This window comes from Bos indicus, chromosome 29, assembly GCF_029378745.1.
Source record: "Bos indicus isolate NIAB-ARS_2022 breed Sahiwal x Tharparkar chromosome 29, NIAB-ARS_B.indTharparkar_mat_pri_1.0, whole genome shotgun sequence".
In the NCBI taxonomy this organism is placed as follows: Eukaryota; Metazoa; Chordata; class Mammalia; order Artiodactyla; family Bovidae; genus Bos; species Bos indicus.
The window spans coordinates 51077496-51092566 of NC_091788.1; the positions used below are offsets into that span (position 1 = coordinate 51077496).

The window sequence follows — 15071 nt, forward strand, 5'->3', positions numbered from 1 at the left end:
TGCATGAGTTTTCCCTGAAATGCACCTCCCAGAAGACACACGGTCCACAGACACAGTGGGCACAGCCCATCTCCACCCCACAGCTCCGGATTCCCTGTGCCCGGGCACAGAGAGAGCCCCGTTCCTGGGGTCCCAGGGCCCTAACCAGAGCCCGCCTGCTGGCTGCAGAGGAAAACTCGGGGAGCAGCTGGGTGCACGGTGGCCGCGGGCTGGGGCCCCTCGAACCGGCTGCGTGGCTTGGCTGGGTTAGCCCGTCAGACCCGCTGCCTCATGGGCCGAAGGGGGCTCGGAGGCCAGCCCAAGCCTCCCAGAAGCTGTCACACCCCCTTCTCATCCCTTCTCCCGCGGCGCCAGGGCGCCTTATCCCGCCCAAAGTGAAAGAGAAAGTCGCCCCCCCCCCAGGCCCGCCCCGCCCCGCCCCGCCCCGCAGCCAATCCCCGCCGCCGGCACCGCCCCCGGCCGCTGGCCCTCCCCCCGCCCGCCCGCCGCCCGCGGGCTGGAGTCTCCAGGAGGAGCCGTGGAGGAGCCGGTCCTACGCGCCCGGGGTGAGCGGGACGACGGCGGGGGCGGCGGGCTGCCGAGCGGGCAGGGGGCCTCCCGGCCCGGGGAAGCCGGGGTGAAGGTCACCAGTCCGCGAGCGACGGCAGGTGTGAGCCAGCCGTGTGACCCGACTAGCGACGCTGCGGGTGCGAGGCAGGGACAGCTGGTCTTGGCGTGGGCTGGGGGGCGCCCCCCGCCAGAGGTCCCTGGGGCCGGCTCTGGCTCCCTAGCCCTGCCCCTAGCCTGCCCCCCGGGAAGAGGTGGTGGAGCAGCCACAGCGAGCCCGTGTGTGTGTGTGTGTGTGTGTGTGCGCGCGCGCGCGTGCAGTCGGGGTGAAGTTCCTGGGAGGGTGGGCACAGGCTGGCTATGGCTGAGCTGGTGCTTTCTCCAGGGGAGCCGTGGTCTGGGGCTCCAGCCCGGAGGTGCCATGGGGCAGGGGCTGCACCTGCCCTGGCTGCATCTACCTGGGCAGCTGTGAGCTGAGCCCCGCGGGGGGCCCTGGGGCTCTGTCACCCCTATCCCGACAGAGCAGGCTGCTCGAGGATGGGGTTGACACAGCCCAGCCCAGGGGAGGAGGCACCTGGCCCTTTAAAGGGCTCCGTGCATGTGAGCGTGAGCAAGGCCAGCTGGGAGGACGCACTGGTGAGGACTCTTGAGAGGAAGCCGCCAGGTGGCCCAGGGATGGGACCAGGTGGTGGGCCTCCTGGCACGCTTCGAGCCCACGACGTGTAGCCCGCCTGAGCGGGGTTGGGGGCCTGGGGAGCCGCTCGGAGCCCCTGCGGGGGCCCTGGAAGGGAAACAAGGAAGCCTGTTCCTCTGGTGCGCCTCTCCCGTCTGCCCACCCCCGCTGGTTGCAGTCCCTTCTCTCCTAGGACAGAAGCGCTGGTTTGGAAATACCCTTGAAAGCAGAAGACCAGCCTCCGCCCTGCGCTCCCTCCCCCGCTGTCTGGCATCCAGCTCCGCAGCTCCTACCTGGGTGCTCCCGAGTTAAATGGCCGATAAGCAGATCAGGTCAGAACCCAGCCCCGCCTCACCCCACCCTGCCCTCCCCCCGGCCGACCTATGGCCGAGGAGGCCGCCTGACCTCCATCTGCCCACGCAGCCTGCCAGCCAAGCTCATCAATGGCGGCATCGCCGGCCTGATCGGGGTCACCTGTGTGTTCCCCATCGACCTGGCCAAGACGAGGCTGCAGAACCAGCAGAATGGCCAGCGCATGTACACCAGCATGTGAGCCAGCGAGCTGGGGGGGTGGGGGGCAGGCCTGGGGGCACTCCTGCCCGGGTCAGGGCAGGGGGCCGGTGCTGGACCCTGGCTGACCCCTGGCTCCCTCCTACCCCCGGGGCTGCAGGTCTGACTGCCTCATCAAGACCATCCGCTCAGAAGGCTACTTCGGGATGTACCGTGGTGAGGCTGGGCAGGGTCTGGAGGGTCTGGATGGATGGTGGGGCCGCGCCCCGTGGGGCCTGGCTGTAGCTGCACAGTGGCGGGGGTCGAGGAAGGGCAGCTCTCAGCGCCATCCTCCACCGCTGCCAGCACCCAGCACGACGGGACCTCCTCCCAGGACAGGCGGGACCCTGTCTGCGCCGGACACTGGCGGGGGTAGTGGTGGGGGGGCTGATTGCAAAGCCGCTTAGCAGACAACCGCCAAGCCTGGATTTGCCCAGATGCTGTGCAGCAGAGTCCTTGCACTGAGAGGGGCTCACGCTGCCTCCTCAGCTCTGGATCCCCCCCAGGTCCCCCGCCTCTGCCTCCTCAGCTCTGGACCCCCCCAGGTCCCCCGCCTCTGTACTGCAGGGGGGTGTTCCTCACGGAGGCCCGCCTGCTGGACCGGGAGGGTTGCCTGAAGGAGGAGGCGCTGCCCCCACCCCCGCTGGGCACATGTGGGTGAGAGGGCAGGAGGAGCTGCCAAGGTGCAAGGGGGCGGGGGGAGGGCTCTGCCAACTGAGAGGCAAGTGCCCACCAAGAGCGTCCGGGTCCCGGCCCTGGCCACTGACCCATCCGCATGCCACACAGGAGCCGCCGTGAACCTGACCCTCGTCACCCCCGAGAAGGCCATCAAGCTGGCGGCCAATGACTTCTTCCGATACCAGCTCTCCAAGGATGGGTAAGGCACTGGTTGACTGCTGGGGGCCACAGTCACGAAGGGAGGGGGATCTGTGCCTCCAGAGGACGAAGGATCTGTCGTCGTGGGGGCCCCTCACCCCGACCTGCAGGGCCTGCTTCCTCCGCCTCCGATGCTGAATCCTTGGTGCTCAGGCCCCAGGGGTCCTTGGCCCCTAGCCATTGCCTGCTGCCTCTTGTAGGCTGGGATTTGGGGGCACTGGCCAGTTTTCCCTATCACCCGAGGGTGGGGTGAAAGGGCAGTAGTCCCGTGGAGCACTTGAGCCCCCCACCCCGCCTCCAGTTTTGTTTGCTGAGAACAGCCCTCGCCCGTCCCCAGCCCCGCTGTGAGCGTCTGTCTCTCGGCTCGGTGCCTGTTACTGGAGGGCGGCGGGGGCGGGGCCTGCCTCTGTCTTCACCGGTCCCGCCCCTTCACGTCCCCCAGCCGCAGGGGCCTCTGACTCTGCCTTGCAGCCCCGCCCTCTTTACTGCAGGCAGCAGTTGACCCTGTTTAAGGAGATGCTGGCGGGCTGCGGGGCCGGCACGTGCCAGGTGATCGTGACCACCCCCATGGAGATGCTGAAGATCCAGCTCCAGGACGCGGGCCGCCTCGGTGAGGCTGTGGGGGGCGGGGCGCGGGGGGGACACCAGCTGGACCCCGTCCCTGCCCCCACCCTGTGCTCGGAGGGAGACCAGCAGGCCACCCCCTTTCTCCCCAGCCGCCCAGAGGAAGATCCTGTCCGCCCAGGCCCAGCTTTCGGGCCAGGGGAGCGCCCAGCCCTCCGTGGAGGCTCCGGCCACCCCCCGCCCCACAGCCACTCAGTTGACCCGGGACCTGCTGCGGAGCCGAGGCATCGCTGGCCTCTACAAGGGCCTGGGGGCCACGCTGCTCAGGTTGAGGGGCAGGCAGGGCGAGGGGAGGCCTACCCACCCGTCCGCCCCACGCGTCCCAGCCAGTCACCCTGCGATCCCCCGACAGGGACGTCCCCTTCTCCATCGTCTACTTCCCCCTCTTCGCCAACCTGAACGAGCTGGGCCGGCCAGCATCTGGGGAGAAGTCGCCTTTCTACGTGTCCTTCCTGGCCGGCTGCGTGGCTGGGAGCGCGGCTGCCGTGGCCGTCAACCCCTGTGACGGTTGGTGCCCAGCTTGGGGCAGGGCAGGGCTGGGGGGTGGGTCCAGGCTGAGGGCGCACGCTGACCTGCGTGCCCCTTGCAGTGGTTAAGACCCGTCTCCAGTCGCTGCAGCGTGGCATCAACGAGGACACGTACTCGGGATTCCTGGACTGTGCCAGGTGGGCGAGCCCCCAGGGGCCGGGGAGGGCAGGGCAGCCCCAGCGTTGTGGCTCTGACACCTCCGCCCCCGCCGTCTCCCCGCAGGAAGATCCTCCAGAACGAGGGCCCCTCCGCCTTCCTGAAGGGCGCTTACTGCCGCGCCCTGGTCATCGCCCCACTGTTTGGCATCGCTCAAGTGGTCTACTTCCTGGGCATTGCCGAGACCCTGCTGGGGCTGCCGCGCGTCCAGCCCTGAGCCCGGGCAGCCGCCCCTTGCCCTCCAGTCGAGCGGGACCAGAGCGGGGCCCAAGGCAGGCAGCCCCCCCGGGGACAGCACGAGAGTCTCTCCACAGACGGGTGGGGGTGGGGAGGGGGAGTGCAGGGTGCACACACGCGCCTGGCGGGGCCCTGCCTACACAACCCCCGGGATCAACGTCTTACCTAGAAACGGCAGAAATTGTTACATTCCTGGAGCCAGCCCTGCCCACCTTTGCCCCAGTCTGAACAACCCCCAGGGATAGAGCTGGTCTCTGGACTGGGGGCCCCCAGCCTGGGCTGGGCAAGCTGGACCCTCTCCTCCAGTCTACCAGCTCCTGTCCCCAAGGCTTGGCCCCTAGTCCACAGAGGGGACCCCGCACAAACCTATTTATTAACTTGCCGAGCACAAGCGGCTCTGTCCACCCCTCCGTCTGTCCGTCCAGCCTCCCCCGCTGCTGTTCTCTTGCCTTGGCCAGCCTTGCAGGAGGATCGGGCTCTCCTGCCCCCCATATTGAGCCAGGAATCCTAGACTGGGGGTGGCCCTGAGTGCTGACTCCCAGGACAGGTCCTCCGCCCCCACTGTGGGACCCAGCCCATGCGAGGTTTGTGCACGTGTGTGTGTGTGTATGTGTGTGTGTGAATGTTGGGGGCGGGTGGTGGCCTCCCTCTGCTGTCTTGGCCCCTCAGGGGTAGGGCTGTCAGGGGCTCCAGCCATCCCCATGTGGCCAGGCAGTGTGTGTGTGCAGGAGCGTGTGAGCGTGTGGGTGTGTGCCCTTGACTCGCCAGTGACCCCGTCCAGGAATCCGTCTCTCCGCCCGGCCCTACTTCTGAGGCCACGCCCCCTTGAGGTCCGGGAGGGCGAGCATGAGGACCAGTATGGAGCCCGGGAGCATCTTCTCCTGGGGGACACCAGGAGCTGCCCCTCCAGTCTTCCCCGGGCCTAGCCTGCCCTCCGGGCCTCTGGGTAAGGCCCCTGACCACACTTGGTAAAGCTCCGCCCTCCCCCACCCTTGATGTTGTGAACTGAGGCAGCTCTGTCCTGACCTGCCCCGCCCCCAGCCACGTGGTCGTGTTGGTGAGTGATCTGATGTGCCGGTGCTGTGTCCTCCACCCCCGGGCCCCCTCCCTGGAGGCCCCTTCCCAGTGACACTACCTGGGCTCAGGCCTGGGCCCCCCAGTTCACGGTTGTTCCTGGGAGCTGCTCTCTCCCGTCACATCTGTACCTTGGAAGCTGCTGCTGCTGCTTACAGAATTATATTTTTTTCTTTTGAAGAGTTTTAAGAAGTTGTAACTTTTTGTGTCTTGTCCTGTAAGAAGATAAATAAATATTCTAAGTAGATGCCTCTTCTAGACTCTTGGGGGTGAAGGGCGTCCCGCTCGTCTGATAACTGGCTCCCCTCCCCCTGCTGTCCTGGGTCCGCCTGCCCAGCTATGACGGGCACACTGGCTGTAAAGGAGCCTGGTTAGAATGGCCTGACTACCTCTCGGTCTGATGGAGGTGCGAGAAAGCCAGCCTCAGCCGCTCACCTTCTTGACGCTAAGCCGCCCTTCAGATCAAAAGTGGAACTGGGTTTGGGGCCCCCAGAAGTCCCGGCCGCTCCGGGGCGCTGTGGTGGCCACTAGCAGGTGGGCGGAGCCCGCGCTGATGCGGTCCCCGCCCTGCTTCCTGCGCCGGAACAGTGCATTGTGGGAAACTCCCAGTCCTTGCAACCGCAGCCGCGCCCGCCGCCCTCAGTCCGGTCGGCCGTGGTCCCGCAGAGAGCGCGCGGCCCTGAGGTGGGAGCGCCGCGAGCAGCAGCGTAAGGCGGAGGGGACTCTGCGGCGCGGGGTCTGGGGCGGGAGCGGGGCGCGGGGCCCCTGAACAGAGCGGCAGGTTCTCCGCTATGAAGGTCACCGGGGGCACTCCGGGGTCCCCTGCTCTCTTGGGCACAGCCACCTGGAGGGGGAGGGGCAGCCGGTGACGTCAGTATGAGCCCAAAATAACCAAAGGTCTGGGGGAGGGGGAGCGTGGACCACCAGCCCTTTGAGAACTTGATGCCCAGCAGCGGAGTACCCTCCAGAATGACAGGGGTGAGGGGCTCTTGGGTTCCCTGGAGGTGGGTCAGTCCTCCCCAGGACACCCCCGTCCCGCACGTGACCTTCAGGCGACCTTCATTGTGTCACTGTGCATGGCCAGGGGACCCGGGTGCCACCTCCCACACAGGCTCCCTCCCCCTGCAGGCGCAGGTGCGAGTTCCTCAGCATCCCAGGAGCTGTGGACAGCAGGGTCAACTCCCGAGAGGGAAGATGGGTCCAGAGAGGCGAGGCCACCAGCCCCCTGCCCCACGCCTGACTCAGGATCAGGGCCAGGCCTTCCCTACTGCCCAGAGCGCCTAGTCTCTGCCTGGCCCTGCCTTGGGGGTGCCTGCTCCAGGCTCACCCCAGGGACTCCCTTTGCCCCCAGAGGCAGGAATGACCTCAGGGTCAGAAAGGGCTCCCCGCTCTGAAGCTGGAGCAGGCAAGGCCAGTCCTGGGGTGGGCACTGAGAGGGGGTCTATGACCAGCTGGGAGCCCAGGCCTGTTGCTGCCCTCCCGCCGGCTTCTCCAGCCTCTGGTGAGACACCCTGGTTTTGTCCAAGCCAGGTCCTGGCAACCTTCGGTCCATTTTGACCCCATGTAACTGAAAGCCCAGACTCTGGGTTCCCACGCTGCCCTCCCCACCCCCAGCCCACTCAGCCCTGAGAAGGATGCACGGTCAGTTCTGCCCAGGCCCACCTCCCCAGCCACACGGCTTCTCAGGGCTGGGTGGGTGCTCTCTTCCCGGTCAGGACCTCCCCACCCTGGGCCGACATGATGGACATAGGACATGCGTGGGCAAGACCCTTTCACAGATGAGGGAACTGAAGCCTCTAGCAGGCCTCATCCCAGCACCCCAGCCCAAAGGGGGGCCCACAGCGCCCGCCCGTGTGCTCGGAGGGGCTTCTCAGGAGGTGGCTGAGGCCAGCTGGAGGCTGAGCCCCAGGAGAGGAGTGTCCAGAGAGCTAGCGGGTCTCTAAGGGAAAAGGACGTGGGGCTGCACAGGACAACAGCCTCATCGGGTCTCCCCCCGCAGGCCCATAGGATGCCCAGGGGTGAACTGTCCTGAGCTGCCGTGGTCTAGACGCCTGCCTGCCCCCGCGTGCCCCACACAGCCCGCCCGCACACCCAGCATGGAGTCCAGAGGGAAGTCGACTAACAGCCCCAAGGCCGACGCTAAGGCCACGGCCGAGACCCGAGCCCCTGCCGCCGTGGACGGGAAGGCCCCGTCCTCTAAGCCAGGGAAGAAGGAGGCCCAGGCAGAGAAGCAGGAGCCGCCGGCAGCCCCCACGCCGCCACCTGCCAAGAAGACCCCAGCCAAGGCAGACCCGGCCCTTCTCAACAATCACAGCAACCTGAAGCCGGCCCCCGCGGCCCCCAGCACCCCCGATGCGGCCCCCGCGCCCAAGGGCCCTGGGGACGGGGCTGAGGAGGGCGGGGCCCCCAGTGGGGGCCCCGGCAGCCGGGGGCCCTGCCCTTTCGAGAACTTGACCCCGCTGCTGGTGGCTGGGGGTGTGGCTGTGGCTGCTGCAGCCCTCGTTCTCGGGGTGGCCTTCCTGGTCCGAAAAAAATGATGGCCGGTGCCCAGGCTGGGCACAGCCACTTCCTGTACAGACCTTGGGAGTCTAGTGCATGCCGAATTCACACACCGCTATCTATACATATGTAATACCTATATCGTGTCCCCCACATACAAGCAGAGGGAGAGAGAGGTGGACAGGCCCCTACAGCAGTGGAGACCCAGCCCCCTTGAGCAGTCCCGAGGGCAGAAGGAGGCCAGGCTCTGCGGGTGGATCCCTGACACAGGGTGGGGGCTCCATGTGGACCCAGGCACCAGCGGACGGATGGAGAAGCGGGCTCTGCAGGTGGCCTGCCTGCCCAAGTATGCCAGCCTGTGCCAAGGGCCCCAGTGGTCCTGTGGTCTTCTGGCAGCAGCTCCTGATGAATGCCCAGGGTAGTAGGGCTGGGCAGGGGCCTGGGATGGATTCTGAGCTGGGTCCAGCAGACATGGGGACATTAAAGGGTGTAGCTGTGTGGCCCATTTCTGCTGTTTGCGTGTAGCCAGGATGGGGGTTCCTCTGGGTGGGCTGCCTCAGTGGGCTGATCTGAGGTGGGTGGTCACATTGGCTGAGTTTCCGTGCCTCCTGCCTGCTTGCTTGAGCCCTGGCTGGGTGGACAGACAGCTCAAAGGCTCGTGTCAGAGGCACTTTTGAAGTTTACCTTCTGGTTGACCCCAGGGGGCCCCTGAAGCTGGGCCCTACTCTTCCTTCCCTGAACCCCTCCCCATTCTGCAGCGGTTGTCCTGGGGGCAGGTGAGAGCCTGGCGGGGAGGCAGCTGTGCCTGCCCAGTGCCCGCAGACAGCCCCTCCTGCCCACCCAGGGTCCTTGGAGTCTAAGAAGCGTATAAATGCAATAACAGGTAGAATAGAACCGCTGGGCAGGCGACCATCACCCTCTGCCACTGCCCCGTTGAGCCTGCAGGGAGACGCGCTCTGCTGGGAGCATGTCATGGCAGCGGTGGGCACTGGGAGCCCGACGTGCCCTTGCCTGGCCAGCTGGCCACTGGAACCCTGGGCCTGAGTGGAGGTCAGTTTGAAATAAACTCTGTTATCTAAAGACTGGGCTGGCGTCCTCAACTGCACGCGGTCGGGAGAGGCGGGGTGGCCGGTCTGGGTGCAGGGGTCATCTGCCCACACTGCGGGCTTTCCGGGGAGGGCCAGGGCCCCCAGGTGCCCCTCCCAGCCTCTCCCGCCACCTGGTGCCCTTGACCCGGGTGGGTTCCACTCGTGGCTCTGCCCAGGTCTGGCCCCACCTGGATGGCTGCACCCGGCCTTCCCGCCAGCCCTGGCCCTAGAGGACCCAGTGCAAGTTGCAGGACCCACCCCCAGCTCTGCACCCACACCTCAGGCCCACACTAACCTGGGGCATTTCCCTGGGACACACACCCCTCGCCCTGAGCTGTCTGGCCCTGGCCCAGGCCCAGCCACCAAGGGAAGGCGCCAGAGCCCACAGGCTCGTCCACAGGCCCTGCAGCTGCCCACGCCGCCCCTCTCCAGCCAGCTGGTCCCCTCTCCCACTCTCTGTTCCACTTGTACCTTAAATGCAAAAAAAGAAGAAAAAAGTGTCCTCCGTGTGGGGACTCGGGGCAGGACAGGGGTGGCTGTGAAGGTGAGTTCTGTCCCCGCAGCCGGGAGCTGAGGGTCCGGCTCTCGGCCGTGGTGGCACTCTCTCGGGGCGCTGCCTCAGTTCTCTGTTACTTTTTTATCTTTGGCTGCGCTGGGCCCCGCTGCCACACACGCGCCTTCCCTAGGCGTGGCGAGTGGGGCTGCTCCTTGGCTGTGGGGCTTCTCTTGCAGCTCGGGCTCAGCAGGCATGGCCACAGGCTGAGTGGCTTTGAGGCAGGGGTAAGCGTACCAGGAACCAAGCCTGTGTCCCTGCGTTGGCAGGCGGATTCTTCACTCAGCTCAGTTCAGTCGCTCAGTCGTGTCCGGCTCTGCGACCCCATGGACTGCAGCACACCAAGCCTCCCTGTCCTTCACCAACTCCCGGAGTTTACTCAAACTCATGTCTACTGAGTCCATGATGCCATCCAACCTTCTCATCCTCTGTCGCCCCTTCTCCTCTGCCCTCAATTTTTCCCAGCATCAGGGTCTTTTCTAATGAGTCAGCTCTTCCCATCAGGTGGCCAAAGTACTGGAGTTTCAGCTTCAACATCAGTCTCTCCAAAGAAATCCCAGGGCTGATCTCCTTCAGAATGGACTGGTTGGATCTCCTTACTGTCCAAGGGACTCTCAAGAGTCTTCTCCAACACCACAGTTCAAAAGCATAAATTCTTTGGCGCTCAGCTTTCTTTATAGTCTAACTCTCACACCCATACGTGACTACTGGAAAAACCATCGCCTTGACTAGATGGACCTTTTTTGGTAAAGTAATGTCTCTGTTTTTTAATCTGCTGTCTAGCTTGGTCGTAACTTTCCTTCCAAGGAGTAAGCGTCTTTTAATTTCATGGCTGCAGTCACCATCTGCAGTGATCTTGGAGCCCAGAAAAATAAAGTCTGACACTGTCTCCACTGTTTCCCCCATTTTATCCTAACCCTGAGGGCGCGCAGGTCCTGGGCCCTGAGCACATTCACACTGTGGGAGCGTCACCCCATCGGCCCTCGGAAACGATTCCTCTTCCCAAACTGACCCTCTGTCCCCGTTAACATCCGTTCATTCTGTCTCTGTGGGCGACTGCAGGTGAATGGAGTCAGACCGGATTTGTCCTTCTGTGTCTGCTTATTTCTCTGAGCATCACGTCCTCAAGGGTCACCCATGGTGTAGCGTGTGTCAGGATTTCCTTCCTTTTAAGTCCCACCCTATGCGTGGACCACAGTTTGCGGATCCATCATTCGCTGATGGGTGGACTTGCCTCCACTTGTCGGCCGCTGCGACTGTGGGCCCAGCACCCAGCTCGCTCGAGGACCTGCTCAGAGTGGGGCGGCCGGGCTCCACGGTGCGTGCCCCTTAAACTCGGCAGCTGTGTCTCGTGCATGTGGGGCGGCCGGGAGAGAAGCGTGCCTCTCGCCCAGTGACACGGGAGTGGGCGAAGCCTCGAGGTTGACAGCCCGTCTGAGCGGGGCCACCTTGGGTCGTTCCATCTGCACGGACCCAACTGCTGCTGTTTACTGAGTCCTTGGCTGTCCGGGCTTTGCCTTTTCTGATTTTTCTGTTGCTGCCATTTGTCTGTTTTTCTGCGATGAGAGGCCTTCTTGTCATTTATTTGGAGGATTTTTTTTTGGTCTGGCTGCACGGCCTGGGAGATCTTAGTTCCCCGACCAAAGGTTGACAAGGATTGAACCCTGGCCGAGGCGGTCAAAGCGCAGAGCTCTAACCAGCGGACCACAGGGCACTCCCGCGTGCATTTCTTCCTGTGTCTCATATTCCAAGCCTTTGCCAACGGCACTTATCTGTATTCAGTGGCTGGCTTGCATCTGTTTCCTTTGTCTAGAAGTCCCCAAATCTCAAGTTATCACGCGTAACCGTTGATCCCTTTACTGTCTAACCTTCTGGAATCTTTCCTAATATAACACTCTTGGCATTTACTCACAGCAAGGACTTAACCCATCTGAACCTCGGGTTTCATGGGGACTAAGCTGAGGAGCTCGTGGTATCTCTCTCCCACCAGAGATGAAGGGGGCCAGGGTCAGGCAGTGAAGGGCCCCCCGCAGCCCCTTGGTGGCTGTGCCTCCTGCTGCCACTTTGCACACAGCCAGGGTCTGTCCTGAGCCCGAGTCGGCCTGCACCTGCCTCAAGGCCATACTGTAGTTTTGTGATACTACTTTGTAATCTCCTCTTGTTTCCGTCTGCAATGCGGGAGACCTGGTGTTTGATCCCTGGGTTGGCAAGATCCCCTGGAGAAGGGAAAGGCCACTCCAGTATTCTGGCCTGGAGAATCCCATGGACTGTAGAGTCCATGGGGTCACAAGGAGGACACAACTGAGCGGCTTTCACTTTCACTAAGAGAAACACAGCATCTAAGCTTTAGGGATGCTATGCTGCTCTCGTTTCCTTATTTCGTCGGAATTTCCACGCATGCTCAGTTACTGGTGGCCCCTTCCGGGGAAGGTTAGAATTGGGCAGCTGAGGTCCCCAGGGTGCCATGAGGGTTCTGAGGCCCAGCTTTTAAAGTGTATGTATATATATTTATGTGTTTATGGCTGTGCCGAGTCTTTGTTGCTGTGTGTGGGCTTTCTCTAGTTGCGGAGACTGGGAGCTGCGCTCTTAGCTGCAGTGGGCAGGCTTCCCGTCGCAACGGCTTCTCTGGTTTCTGACGACAGGTTCCAGCCCATGCGGGTTTCAGTAGCTGTGGCTTGCGGGCTTAGCTGCCCCATGACGTGTGGAATCTTCCCGGACCAGGGGTCAAACTGGCATCCTCTGTGTTGCAAGGTGGATTCTTACCAGGGAAGCCCCTCAGCTTCTGGTTCACAGCATTCCTAAGCTTTAGGAAGGTAGGGATGCTTCCAAATGATAAAAAAATAAAACCTCTTGGGGACACCCAGTGAAAATGAAAGTCGCTCAGTTGTGTCCTTCTTGTGACCCCACGGACTCTACAGTCCATGGAATTCTCCAGACCAGAATACTGGAGTGGGTAGCCGTTCCCTTCTCCAGGAGATCTTGCCAACCCAGGGATCGAACACCAGGTCTCCTGCAATTGTAGGTGGATCTTTACCAGCTGAGCCACCAGGGAAGCCCTGCTGACTTCAATGACCTTTACTACAGTACCACTTTTGAGTGGGAGTGGGCGAGGCTCACAAAATACCAGATATAAAAAGTACTCCATATAGAAGAAGCTCACACTGTAAATCGCACGCAGGCTTACAAGGACCTCTGAAAGCCAGAACTCAGACGGTAGCAGCATGTCCAGGACAGAGGCCCCGTGGGCGGGGCCAGCAGGGTAGGCTGGGTCGCACGTGGGGTCACGGCACAGGGATGCAGAAGGTGCCTGTGGGGGTCTGGGCTGCTTTCCTCTCTAGCACCCTCTCCTCCCCCGAGAGTGTGCAGCTCCCTTTTGGGGACCTGGGACCTCATTCTTGGTGCATCCAGGGCTGGGCCGGGCCAGTGCTTCAGGCCAGGTAGGGGCCTCCAGAACCTCTTTTCCTCCACCAGGGCAGAGTAGCAGAGGCCTGGGGAGGGCAGAGCTGGCCGGCGACCTGCTGCTCTGGACCATCCCGTGGATGCTGAGTCGGGCCTGGACTCGTGGGCCTTCAGCCCCGCCCTGGCCATGGCTCCCTGCCCTCAGGGAGGTGAAAGGGCAGGCAGGCAGAGGCTCCCGGCTTCCCAGTGACCGACCCCACCGTGCCTGTGCTTCCCATTCGGGGCCTTCAGCCCGTGGAGCCACGCTGGCTGTCTGAGGGCCGCTGAGCAGACAAGAGCCCCATGCCGCCACCTGCCCCCCAAGAGCAGCTCCTGTCCTGGCTGGAGGGGAGGGCACACCTGTTGTGTTGTGGAGAGAGCTCAGGAGATGCCCCTGGGACCCACGCCAGCTCCCCATCCAGCTCTGTGGGACCTGGAAGTGTGTTTGTGGGAAATCCCCTTCAGATGCTCCTCTGGACCCTCCCAGGCCTCTGTCGCTCCCTGTCCTGATGTCCTGGGCTCTGGGATAGGCCAGACTGCGACCGCCTGCCTCCCTTTCACGTCACCCCACTCCAGGCCACAAAACGCCACTGCCTGGCAGCCTGGGGTCAGCAGTGCAGGCAGCGGCTCTGCGCTCTCAGCAGTCCTGCCGACGCTCCCGCTCCAGGCGCAGGGACCCCGTGCCCAGCCGGCGGCCACGGCCTCGGCAGTCCTAGGTTTAGGGCCGTTGTAGCACAAGCCACAGGTGCTTGGGATCTAAGTCTGTGGACGCCTCCCAGCCCAGCCTCGGCCAAAAGAGAGCCCGGAGCTGAGAAGCTTGGCCCTGATGGGAAGAGGGCTGCTTCCTGGCCTGGGACCTGGGCCCCTCTGCTGCCTGTCTGGGAAGCTAGGCTGCCCATGGCACATCCTCCCTGAGACAGCCTCAATCCCAAGTCCCTGTATGGGAGGTCCACCCAGCAGGCCGACTGGGATAACAAAGGGGCACTCAAGGCAGTCCTTGCATGGGGTGTTCTCAGAAAGGGAGTATTGGGTAGACAGTGCCTTGGTGCCCATGGGCTTTGAGGGATGGTTAGGAGTTTGATGGGCAGAGAGATGGGTTCCAGCATTCGGGAGATAGAAATAGGAAGTGAAATGGCTCCCAGGGAAAGGCTCAGATGTGCTTTGAAAAGAGGAAGTTGCCAGGGGAGAAAGCAGAGGAGACCTGAGGCACTGGCCAGCCCCACCAGGCAGAAAGTCCCCCAGAAATGGCCCCCCAGTCACCCGTTCTTGGCTTCCAGGGTGAGCAGGTTCTAGGGACAGGAATGAAACGCTGTTGCAGGAAAACATGACCTTTGGTCCCCAGGGACTTTGTGCCTCGGGGGCCCAAACAACTGCAAGAGCCCAGGTTCAAGGGCGTCACAACCCCAACGGCAGAGCCCTAGTCAACCCCCAGGCCTCCCCTACCTTCTACTGTTCCACTGGGCACTCACTGTTGATGATCAGGAACTTGCGTAGCCTGTAGGTGATGCCCAGGGGGAGGCAGGTGAGCTGACACTTCAGGTGTGACCCGGGGTAACAACTGTGGGAGGGGGCTCAGCAGGATGGGATGGGGGGCTCTGAAGGGGAGCCCCTTCTTCTCACCTCTAGACTGAGCGATGGACCAGGGGACAGTCACCTGGCCTGGGCTGCTGGTCCTTCTGGTCTGCGCCTGCCCTCAGAAGAGCAGACACCTGCCAGTCACTCCTGCAGCACCAACCATCATGCCCAGGTGCGCTTGGCCATCTGGCCCGGGTGTTGGCCTCAGGGCCAGGCCTGAGTAACAGGCACCTCTTCACCGCTGCCCCTTCCCATGTGAGGGTAGGGCCGCTCCCTGGTATGAGAACCTGCTCAGGAAGGGGCAGTGAGACTCCTAGCCCACCCGGGGGACACCTCAATTGCCCTGACAGGTCATCTTGTGGGTGTCCGCCCCCCTGGACACTGACAGGGGCCGACAGTGACAGGCAGACCACCGCCGGACCCAGAATGAGGCTTCTGGACAGGGAGGCCGCATGCCACCACCGCTGCCATGTCCTGCAAGTTGCCGAATGCCACGCGGGACGCATTCCTTGCAGGCTGGCCCACGGCCTCGACCTCGGTTTCGGGAGGGTCAGGAACCGTGTTCCCGACCGCGAGCGGGGGTTGGGCTAGGAGTCTGCTCCATGCAGCTGCGGTCCCGTGGCCCAGCTCAGACCTCTCTGCAGGATCTCCGGGG

At 63.4% G+C, this 15071-nt stretch overlaps 2 protein-coding genes across 4 annotated transcripts; both read left to right on the forward strand.

Moving 5' to 3' along the window:
• Positions 1–555: 555 nt before the first annotated feature.
• On the forward strand, positions 556–5510 carry SLC25A22 (solute carrier family 25 member 22). 3 transcript variants are annotated; one of them, XM_070782912.1, is made up of 10 exons: positions 556–686; positions 1413–1551; positions 1643–1768; positions 1890–1945; positions 2555–2645; positions 3136–3254; positions 3361–3535; positions 3621–3775; positions 3858–3933; positions 4019–5510. In XM_070782912.1, exons 2-10 carry the CDS (start codon positions 1532–1534, stop codon positions 4167–4169), a joined length of 969 nt encoding a protein of 322 aa, XP_070639013.1. In that variant the 5' UTR covers positions 556–686; positions 1413–1531; the 3' UTR covers positions 4170–5510. The 3 variants fall into 3 exon arrangements, with proteins under 3 accessions (XP_070639013.1, XP_070639014.1, XP_070639015.1); XM_070782913.1 differs by having other exon boundaries at positions 664–686; positions 1418–1551; XM_070782914.1 differs by lacking the exons at positions 556–686; positions 1413–1551; positions 1643–1768; positions 1890–1945 and adding an exon at positions 1977–2425.
• Positions 5511–5828: 318 nt separating this feature from the next.
• Positions 5829–8842, forward strand: CEND1 (cell cycle exit and neuronal differentiation 1). The gene is made up of 2 exons (XM_070782924.1): positions 5829–5970; positions 7263–8842. The coding sequence occupies exon 2, from the start codon at positions 7360–7362 to the stop codon at positions 7798–7800; it is 441 nt and encodes a 146-aa protein (XP_070639025.1). The 5' UTR covers positions 5829–5970; positions 7263–7359; the 3' UTR covers positions 7801–8842.
• The last annotated feature ends 6229 nt before the right edge of the window (positions 8843–15071 follow it).